We start from the raw sequence: 11,177 nt of genomic DNA on the forward strand, positions 1-11,177 counted from the left end.
CAGCGAGATGGGGTGGAGTGGTGCTCCTTGAAGGTGTTCACGCTGTAGTAGCCGTTGGTGGGGTCCTGGGGAGTGGGAGAAGCGGGGCAGGTTGGTGGGGGCCTCTCTGGGTACCTCCCTGTGCACTTGGGGTGCCCACCCTGCCCATCCACCCGGGACATACAAGACTTATCAGAGTCTCTGAGCTGAAAGAGACCCACCAGGATCATCCAGCCCAACTCCTGGCCTTGGCACAGACCCCCCAGCAATCCCACCCTGTGCCTGAGAGCGGTGTCCAAACCCTCCTGGAGCTCTGGCAGCCTCAGGGCTGTGCCCATTCCCTGGGGAGCCTGGGCAGTGCCCAGCACCCTCTGGGGGAAGAACCTTTTCTTATATCCAACCTAACCTCCCCTGGTACAGCTCCAGCTGTTTTCTCAGCTCCTGTTGCTGGTCACAGAGAGCAGAGGTTAGAGCTGTCCCTCAGGAAGAAGCTGCAGACTGATGAGTCTCCCCTTGGTCTCCAGGCTGAACAAGCCAAGTCACCTCAGTGACTCCTTGTATGAACCCTCCAGACCCTTCCCCATTTTCATACTCCCCTTTGGAGGACACATCAACCACCAAACCATCTGGCAATGCCCTCTTGTGCAACCAGTGAATTCCAATCTGCTCAGCCCCCTCCAGGCCAGGACACAAGTGTCCCTTGCACGCCACTGTCCTGGCACCACACCTTCGTGTTAGCCCTCAAAGCTGCTGGGGCCACAAAGCAGCGCCAGCATGCCAGAGCCTCTCTCCCTGCACAGGGACAGCCCTCTGGGACAGGCCACCACCGGGGACAAGGACAGACAGCCTGGCAGCAGCAGTGCTGGGTGAGGCTCTGCCCGGTGATGGGCACGGGGAGGGTCCCCAGCACCCCGGGCTGCAGCCCCTGGGCCAGGAGTGACGGGGGGCTCTGACCCCATCTCTCACTGGGGACAGAGGCAGGCCCCAGGACCCAACCCACCTTCAGGTTTTGAAACTCCTTCTCCTCCTCCTTGAGCACCTCGAGCTGCTTCAGCACCGAGTCCTGCTGGAACTCCCCCCGGTCCATCTGGGAAAGGAGGCAGGGTCAGCATCCAGCACCGCCCCAGCCCCGCTCCCCACCGCCCCCAGACCATGGGGGCGAGCCCCACATCCATCACCAGCCCCCGGGCACTGGGAAATTGCCACCAGCCGGATTCAAGGACGTGCCCAGCGGTGCCCCAGTGGTGTCCGAGGGCCCAAAAGCCACACAGTTCCCTGGGTTACAGATTGTTTTTCCCTGTTTAGGACAGAAAAAGGCAGGCTGATGCAGAAAACGAATTATTTCCTGAGATCAGGGCTGGGGCTGCACCCGCCTGCCCACAGCAACACCCCCGAAATCGCCTTTTTTTTTTGTTTTTTGTTTCCCTTCTTTTCATCCTTTCCTCCTCAGCTGAACTTGGCCGCCTCATTAGTTTTCCTTTGAAGGCTGGCTGTGATCGGGGGGAGGCGGAGAGGAGGGGCAAGGTGCACATTAATTACACCACAGCTTTAATTACCCTTCCTTCAGCACGCGGGGCTGTGCAGGAAGCAGGATAATTATCAACCAATTCCTCAGTTGCCTTTTTTTAGCTTCTGCCGTATTCACCCGACGCCTCCAGCCCGGCTTCTCTGGGATCACAGCCCCACATCAGCCCCAAAATCCCCTTTTATTGCCCAAATTCTCTCCTCTTTAAGATGGTAAGTGGCTGTGGAAATTCACCCCGCGGCACTTGCTGTTCATCTCCCGAAAGCCTTTGATGTGGCTGTTAAAGGCAATAAATTAAAGTACCTGAGTTTTCCTAGGGAAAAGAAAGCCTGTATCAGCCATTGATTTACCAGGATAAATACAAGTGTCGCCGAGGATTAAACGAGCGCAGCTAAAATGGGACGTGGAGGGTTTTTTTTTGCTCTGCCAACCCCGGCGACCCCCTCGATCCTCTGAAGCATCTCCGCAAAGGCAGACTGGGGCTGTTAACCCTGTCGGAAGGGTCTAACAGGTCCCAGCTCGGAATGAAAAGGGAAAAAAAAGGAAAAAAACCCATTTCTCCTCTTTTTTCTTTTTCTTTTGATTTCTTTTTTTTTTTTTTTGTGTGTGTGTGTGTGTTGGCGTGGATGACGCAGGGCCAGATCCAGAGATGGAGAGGGCAGAAGGGAGGTGGGAACCAAAGGAACGATCGCACTGTGACCAAACCTCCCTGGAATTAATGATGTCGGGTTTGATGGGGTGTTTGAAGCCATTTTATTTAAGCCGTTTATTTTATTTAAGCCACTGAAGTGATGGTGGGAATGACCCAGGTACTGGGATGCTCCGTGGGGACCCTGGATGTCCCCTGTCCTCTCTGAATTCGGCTGCACCCCGTGGATTTGGGGACTGCAGGGAGTCTCCACATGAGGTCCACAAAGCGCCACCACATCACCGAACCTCCACTCCCCCATTACAGCCGGTCATTAACGTCAACTTTCTGAAAGTTTTACACCGTTAATTAGTGGGCGGTGGGATCCTCGTTAGTGTGATTTCCTCTTCGTCATCACTGAGTCCACACCGGGAAGGGACCGACCTTAACTCAAGTTCACTCCATCACCAGTATTAACGGGGATTATGAAGGGGGAGAGGGAAATAGATGGAAAAAGAGATGTCTGAGGGCCCTGGCATGGGATTCCCCAGTATCGTTCCTGGACGTTTTTCCAGAGCCATCCTTTCTCCAGCCAGGTGACAGCACCAATATGCTCAAGTTCACTCCATCACCAATATTAACGCAGATTATGAAGGAGGTGAGGGAAATAGATGGAAAAAGAGATGTCTGAGAGCCCTGGCATGGGATGCCCCAGTATCATTCCTGGACGTTTTTCCAGAGCCATCCTTTCTCCAGCCAGGTGACAGCACCAGTGTGCTCCGGGCCTGGCCGTGCAGATGGCTGGGGGTACACCCGGCTGTGAGTGCCACCGTTCCCCCTGCCAGGACCTCATCCTGCCTGGCACTGCCAGGCACCAGCAGCCCTCCCCTCCCCAGAACAGCGGGCACTGCAAAGCCCTGCCCGTGTCCGAACCCCGCTGGTGCTCCTGGGTCAGCAGGGATGTGACAAACTGCACCCCTGACTGTCACTGCCCCAGTTTCCCCCACTGCAGAAGGCAGGGACCCCCTCCAGGTGGTGAGGCATCCCCTCTGTACCCCAAAGTACAGAGATAAACAGATTCAGGGAAAATTTCAAACCACAATTTTCAAGCCTGAAGATCTCCTTTTGGCAGTGCTCATGGAGGGAAGCATAAAGAGAGGCTCAGAGCAGGACAGTCTGACAGTATGTAGCATGTTTTAGCAAATACACACCCAGCAAGGCAAAATGCAGCTGACAATAGGGCGAAAAACAGGGGGAAAACTGAGCCCTTGCATGAACAGATGAAATAATTGTGAGTGCACTTTCCCTGGATCAGTGCTCACAGCCACACAGAGCTCCAGGCTGGCAGTGAGTGGGAACATTTTGTGTTTGCAGCCTGTGGGATTAATTTTCAGAGATCTCCTGACCTTCAGATGGGCATGCTATTTGACCCAAGAAGTCTCCTAAAACCCACAGTGTTAACTTTTATTCAAGATGTTGTCCACTCCAGCTCATGGCTGGGGATTTTGGATTCTTCAAAGGATTCCTGTAATCAGTGAGTGACAGGGGCACTGTTCCTTCGTGACCTCAGGTCCCCAGTGACTGTGAAAGATAACTTTAACTGGCAGTGCCGAGCTATGCAGAGCTCTCCCGCATTTCACGCCACCAAACGAAGCCTCTGAGATGGAGAACCCGACAGGATATTAAATTCTTGGCTTTCATTAGTGGACACAATATGTTTTTTAAAATGCCGCTTCAGGTTCCTGAGTATCCTCCAGACCCGGCGGGCTGGAAGTGCCTGTCCCCGCCTCGCTCCAGGTTTAATTACAATATTTCCGGCTGGTTGGGTAATTGGACGCCACCCGGCAGCACTTGTGCGGGCCAGACGTTACCAGGGTGAGGGATCTTGATGGCGATTCTCGAACAGCGACTTCCTCTGCTCCCAGGGAGGGAACAAGCCCATGAATAAAGAACCCCTCTGGGAATTCCCAGCTCGATGAAGCTTTATCACCTTCAAACACCGGCTGTGGCCTCGATGGGTTGGTGCCCACCACAGGAGAAGCTGCAGCGCCTTGTCCCACCTCTCCCCAAAATCCTGCTTTGGGATGGGCAGGTGCCGCTGGAGGGGCCGGCTGTGAGGGAGGGATGCTCCCCGAGCCTCCCGGGCGAGGCTGGATGTTGTGGAGACGCTGCTCTCTCCAGTTCAGACCCGCTCTGACAGCTCAGGGCTGCCCGTGCTTCCCAGGGTGGGCACATGGAACACGTGCAGAGAAAGGGGCAGACAAAGGGATGCTGTGCCCACTGGGCTGCAGGTAGGAAAGAAAATCACCCAGAATGGAAATTCAGATTCTTTGATTTTTCCTCTTCCACCTCTCTGGAAAAGGTGTCTGGTGCTGATCACCTGTGAAGGCTGTGAACAAACTGGGAACGGGCCTCGGAGCAGAGGGATGGGTTCAAGGAGATAGGAAAAGATAAACCTGTCACTGGATTGATTATTGTGACTGTTCCACTCCAAATATGAACCACAGGTGATGCCTGGGTCTGCCTGGCCACAGTGGGGCACGAATGATCCAGAAGGGAGGAATGATCCAGAGATGGGGATCTCTGTGATGCCCCTGCCTGTCCCTTCTGTCGCTTTGGGATCGTCTCTGACTGCTCATGGCAGTGGGGATGGCTCCTTTGGGATTATTGGCCCCATTTCACAGGTGGGGAGCCGGGAATAAACCCAGCCGTGCTAAGGGAGGAGGAGGCTGTGCCACGCTGGGGCTGACCATCCTCATCATCTTCCTCCTCACAGCTGCCGTGCCCGTGCGATGCGTCCCGCAGGAGGGAGAACGCGGCTGTCGCGGTTTATTTTCCCCAGGATCAAACCCTTTATCAGGATCCTTTGCCTGCAGCCCCTGGCGCTGGCAGCCTTTTCCCTGCCCGTGGGCACCGCCTGGCAGAACAGCTCTCGGAGCAGGGGGTGGGCACGCCGCTGAGGCAATGTGAACATATGCAAATCAGCCAGCGTGACGCGTATCCTAAGGTGTTAATGAGTTTATAGATGCATGAATAATTACTTGTGAAAAGCACGGTGAGCTGCCGAGGTCACAGATGGCTGGAGAATGACAAAACAGCGTTTGTGGGGCCGGAGAGTCCCGCTGGCACCCTGCGCCAGAGCGGGACACCGGGGAAACCGAGCATGCTGGAGTCAGGGGCTGCGATGGGGTTAGCATGGAGAGCAGCGAGGGGCTGTTTGCCAGCGTGGCTGCCCCTCGTTAACATCCCCACTAATGATCCCGAGCCCGAGTGCGGCACCGACGCTCCCAGCTGTGATGAACACCGTGAGGGCGAGGTCATCTCACGGGATGGAGATCTCACAGGATGCTCGCAGAAGGGAAATGGGGAAGCAGAGGGAATAACGCTGGTGCTGGGAGGAGAGAGAGCTGGAAAATCCATCCCGGGGTGAGGGGAGGGAGGCGCTGGGCACTGCCCTTCTCCTCCTGCTAAGGAGGTTTCATTGCTCCCCATCAGCAAGGGGAAGTTTTCCACTTGATCCTTCATTTCACTGACAAAGTTGGGACGTTTTATCCGGAACTGTTTGGCATCCAAGGCTGGAGGAGGATGCCCACACCAGCTGTTGGACACACAAGGATGGGGATGAAGGACAGAGAGGGGGTCCCTGCAGACTCTGTGGAGAGAAGGAATTGGGGAGTGTTTCCTGGGAACGTGCTTGCTGAGGGCAGATGAGGCTCTGATCCAGGCAGGGGAGGGGGCTTTGATGCCTTCTCCCTGCAGGTAGGATGTCCCAGCTGTCCCAAACCCTGCCAGCACCAGGGTCAGAGATCATGGACCATCTCTTCCAGCTCCTGAACGGCGCTGATCCAATGATGTCATTTCCAACTGCTGCATTTTCAGGGAAAATGCCTGGATTTGGCCAGGAAAGGGGAAGAATTGTCCTCCTCCAGTCCAGCCAGGCTGTGAGTCTCTGTTGTGTCACATCTGAAAGTGCTCAGCTTTAAGTGTGAACCCTGCTCACACTTACACAGTTCCATTGTGCCGTGACCAAACCACCTCTCACCAGTCTGGCTGATTAACCAGAAGAGCTCCACAACCTCTCCCTCTAAGGCATTTTTTCCCAGCTCCCAAACAAATATTGTCATTTTTTCTGCACCATTTCCACCCTGTCTGAATCCTCATTGCAACGTGCCCAGCACAGCTCAGCTCCCAGCCTCACCAAGGCACAAGCTGATGGGAAATCACTCCCTGGCTCCTGCAAATAACCTAAGAAAGTGCCCGGGATGGCTTCCAAGATCCTGTGCTTGAGCTCCCACCACCATCCTCTTCCTTGATCACTCGGAGTGGTAAATGTTTCCTTCTGCTGAGGCTTCATGTGTGTTTCCAGTTACGGTCTGGAGTGGGATTTGGGATGATCCCAGATGCCCCTGTGGGAGCCAGACCTGGGCTTGGCACTGCTGATCACACAGATGATGTACAGGGTCCCATGGAGAGAAAACTTCTCATTTCCCTTCATCCCAGCAGATTGTTCCAAGTCCAACCCAACCCCAGCCTCCTCTGTCCTTCCAGCCTTGCAAATCCCACCATGGACTTGCAGATTTCTCAGGGCAAAGCCCTACTGGGAACAAAGGGTCTTGCACAGGAACCCCAGTGGTGCTGGGAGAAGTTGCCAGATCTCCACCTCCTCCTGCCTCATTGTTTGGAGGCTCCCTGGCCGTCTAAATACTCTGGCAATCCTGACAATTTCAGCAAGCAATTCCACCCACTCTACGATGATCAGCCTTGCCTTCCCACCAGGCATTCATGGACCAGCTTTTGCAGGCAGGACATACAAGTGCTGCCCAAAAAATTGAGATTTAGAGCAGGAGAAAACCACCCAGCAGCCTAGAAAGCAACCACTGTCTTCTTCAATCCCTTCCCCCTTTCCCATCTGCTCTTTTATCTCTTTTTTTTTTTTTTTTTTTCAGGATTCTTTGCCATTTTTCAGCTTGTATTTGTCAGCAGCAAGTGAAAGCCAAGGCAGAGACAATAGCACACAGAGTGGTGAGGATGCACAAGCTGCGTTTCCCGGATCTCAGCCATCCTCCTCTTGCCCTGCCCGCGTCCGTCGGTCCCCTCGGGTGAAGGCGGTGGCCTCGGGAGGGTGGCAGCTCCCCGGTGGCCCTCGGGAGGGTGGCAGCTCCCCGATGTTACAGACCCTGGGGCAGGCTGGCCTCACACCCAGCCCCGTGCTCACCCTGGGCACAGCCTCGCTGGGTGACGAGCTCGTTATCACCCCGTGCCCGCCCCTCGGGTGTCTCCCTGCCCTCTGCAGCTTCCCAGGTGTGAGGTGGCAAATTTGCTTTGCAATTAGCCCTGCGGGCCGCTGCAATAAACCCCCAGCAGCTCTCCCTCCTCGTTAGCCAAGTTTCACTCGAGGAGTTTTTATGGCGAGAGAACGTGGATCTCGAGAAGAGCATTTTTTGGATGAGCATCTTTGCCTCGAGTGGTTATTAAGGGGCTGAACGACACGTGTCTGGGTTTGTTACCATCAAACCTTACCCGGAGCAATCGCCGGGGGAGGGAAGGAATTCCTTACCATCAGCTGCTTGATGGTCGGGTGCTCCTCCGCCTCCCTGCCCGAGGCCGGCTCCTTGTGCACGATCTCCACGCGGATGTCGTTCTTGGCAGACACCACACCCTTGAGATCTGCGAAAAGAGGGAGATGGACGGGGAGCTCAGTCCGAGCTTCTGCAGGGACATCACTGAGGAATCCCCGCAGCACCTGAGAAAATAAACCCGGCTCAGCGAGCCCAGTGGAGAGCTGGAGGAGCAATATTTGTGTTGCCAGAAGGTATTGGACAGCTCAGACTCTTACAGGAATTCCTTTTGGAGCTCACGGTTGTGAAAAATGCATGAATTTTATGATTGGCTTTTCGCAAATATTAAGATGAATATTGTATGTTTTGTGTTAGAAAGTAATGCTGTATTAACTCTCTTAAGTAGTGTGTTAAATATAGTTTTAGGTTATAAAAAATGTTAAAATAGAAACGATGCTATGTAGGATACTTTTTTAAAGAAAGGACTCGCAGCGAGATAGCAGCCACAGGACACCTGAATCTTTCAGAGAAAAAGAATTTATTGCTCCATTATCAGAAGAAATGAACTTCTTCCCACCTCGAAGGCGCTGTCAGGATTCAGAGGAAGAAGTTGATGATGACCAGACAGAATCCTGTGTTTGAATGGAATTTATGCATCATGGATGAGGTGTATGAATATGCAACAGGCTGTTGTTTTTAAGGGTTAATCCTCTGTTAACGTGAGTCCTTTTTCAGGCTCGTGCTGCCCAGAAAATGTACCTGGATGTCCATAACTCTTGGTCTCTATTGTCTCATATTGTCCTAATTCAAATTGTCCAAATTATTATTACTCTAATTGTATTACTATTTTTATAACCATTTTATTACTATTAAACTTTTAACATTTTAAAACCAAGCGATTGGCGTTTTTCACATGGTGCTGTTACCAGGGGCTGGGCTGTAGCAGAACTGCTCCCACAGGCTGTGAAATCACTGTCCAGCCTGCTGATCCATAGGAAATCCTGCTCCTGAGGGATGGACCAGCTCTGCCCAGGCTCTGGGAACCCCTGAGAAAAGCTTCCCCCAGTCCGGGGTGCGGACAACACATGGGAAAGGCCAAGCAATGAGCACAGACGTAGCCAGGGCCAGTTTTATCATCTCCAGGCAGCCTGGAAATGACAACGAGAGAAGAGAGGAACGTTCCTGGAGAGACTCCCTGCCTTCCCTGAAGGTGTCAGGCGTGCTTTGAACAAGTCACTCCAGCAGGAGGAAACCGCGGAGCAGCGGGAGCAGAGCGGCGGCGCAAAGCCCAGATGAAAAGCAGAGATGGAGGCAAATCTGAGCAGCGAGACCTCAACAGCTTTGAAGCTGTCCCCCGGCCACGGACCTGGCTCTCACCTCGCAGGATGGCTGTGCCAGCCCTCCCAGGCCCAAAAACTGCCTTGAACCACCGGTTTGTCAGATCTACCTCCAGCTGACGGATCCAGCAGCGCCCGGCCAAGCCAGGATTGTGGGGATCAGCCCAGAAAAGGCTGGACCCCCGGGAGTTTTATCTCTAAACCAAACTGAATGATGCAACTGACACCAGCTCGAAGCTCTGTCCTTGAATTCATCTCTCCCAGCATCCCCTGTCCTCCACAGCCCCCAGACCTCGCCAAGTCTCAGGGCACAAGGCAAAGCCTTTCACTGGGAAGTTCCTGCAGCTTCTTTTTTTAATGTTGTCCTGCTGGGACCACGTTCCTGGTGCTGGAGCCTCTGTCTTTAATCGCAAGGAGATGCTAATCAGTGTCTTGCAGCTCCTCTCCCAGGAGTGTTCCCCCTCAAATAACTCTGGGCCGTTAAGTCACTGAAGATATAACAACAGATGCGCAGTAAATTTTTTTTCTTTTCCAGAGCCTCCAGGCTCGGTGTGTCTGCACCTGGTCCTTTTTTTTTTGCTGCATTTTCCCAAAACATGGTCAGGAATTGCTGTTAGTTGTGGTCAGTGGCTGGGGCAGGAGATTCCTTCTCCAGAGTTACTCTGGGTCACTGTGTCCCCCAACACAACAGTGCCTGCAGCCTGCACCAGGCTGTTGTTATAAATGATGGCACAACGCTCCAGTATTTGTCTTGGGAGAGGAATCTGCAGTCATCCTGGCAGGAAATGAGTCCTTCTCCTGCTATCCAAGTGCTCTGTCAATCCCATCATTCCTGAGCTGATCTCTGTAATAACTCTGCGCATCGCACATCACTAACAGTGATGAAATTCCTTTCCTCACCTTTCAGCCTGGTGTTCCCACCCTCCTGCCACCAGAGACAGTGGGCACAGCATTCAGTTGGCATCAGCACCTCAAAACTGGGGTGAAAGTCCATCCACCTGGCACATCCAAGTCCTTCCCTGCAGGGTTCTGCACCCTGAGTGTCACTGGGCTCTGGTGCAGCTGCTGGTGCTCCCAATTCCCCCAAACCCAAGGAGAGATTGTTTTGGCAGCTTCCAGTGGCTTTTGGAGCCAGGTGAAGGGGAACTGAGTGGCCCCATGCATGGAACTCAGGCTGGGGAATCCCACCTGCACTCTGGATTTGCTGCTGTCCCCAGCTGGGTCTGCCTCTTCCCTTCCCATAAGGTTTTGGGAAGGGAAGGGAGATCAGGGCAGGGATCTTCACTGATCTCTTGGGTGACCTTGTGATGGTGTTCACAGGGATCCCAGGAAGAGAGAAGAGATGAGGATCTTGACTCCATGTTTAGAAGGCTTGGTTTATTATTTTATGATATATATATATTATATTAAAACTATACTAAAAGAGTAGAAGAAAGGATTTCATCAGAAGGCTAGCAAGCAAGAATGGAATGATAACAAAATCCTGTGACTGAGACAGTCTGGACAGCTGGACGGTGATTGGCCATTAATTAGAAACAACTACATGAGACCAATCACAGATGCATCTGTTGCATTCCACAGCAGCAGATACCCATTGTTTACATTTTGTTCTTGAGGCCTCTCAGCTTCTCAGGAGAAAAATCCTAAGGAAAGGGATTTTTCAGAAAATGTCCTGGCTACATGATCTCTTACTTACTCTGATCCCAAAGTGAAGTGGCAAGGAAGCCTTGTAGGGAGCACAGGGACCCCTGCCCTGGCCTGGGGAGGCTGCTGAGCTCTCCCCAGGGAATCACACAGCCAGGGGAGCAGCAGAGCAGAGAACACTCCTACACCCAGCAGCCTCTGGTGTATTGGAGACCCAAAAACATTTTCTAAACAGGGTAGCACCAGAAACACAGAGAAAAGGGACTTCTAACCCTGCCACCATGTCTTCAGTGCCTTCTTTCCACAACCTATCCTCCTAACCCAGGTGAGGAAAATGCTTCTTTTTCCTGATTTACCAATAGGATAAATAACACAAGGCATTTGGCTGGGATAGTCTTGTCCCCTCTTGGCTTTCCCCTTGAAGAGCATCCCATCCTTGCATGCCTCCAGCTTGTGAGGGTCTAAATCCTGGCGTTTCCACCAGATCTGGGATCTGTTGTCATGGC

The 11,177-nt window shown here is 53.1% G+C and overlaps 1 protein-coding gene across 1 annotated transcript in view; it reads right to left on the reverse strand.

The window, feature by feature from the left end:
- KIRREL3 (kirre like nephrin family adhesion molecule 3) overlaps nucleotides 1-11,177 on the reverse strand; it is a 118,668-nt gene that overhangs the window by 1,506 nt on the left and 105,985 nt on the right. Inside the window, exons 14-16 of the mRNA XM_031063910.1 lie at nucleotides 7,690-7,799; nucleotides 980-1,066; nucleotides 5-65 (exon numbers count right to left, since the gene is read on the reverse strand). Coding sequence (XP_030919770.1) covers nucleotides 5-65; nucleotides 980-1,066; nucleotides 7,690-7,799 — 258 coding nt within the window. The remainder of the gene's footprint in view (nucleotides 1-4; nucleotides 66-979; nucleotides 1,067-7,689; nucleotides 7,800-11,177) is intronic.

Source organism: Geospiza fortis, unplaced genomic scaffold, assembly GCF_000277835.1.
Source record: "Geospiza fortis unplaced genomic scaffold, GeoFor_1.0 scaffold392, whole genome shotgun sequence".
Lineage (NCBI taxonomy): Eukaryota > Metazoa > Chordata > Aves > Passeriformes > Thraupidae > Geospiza > Geospiza fortis.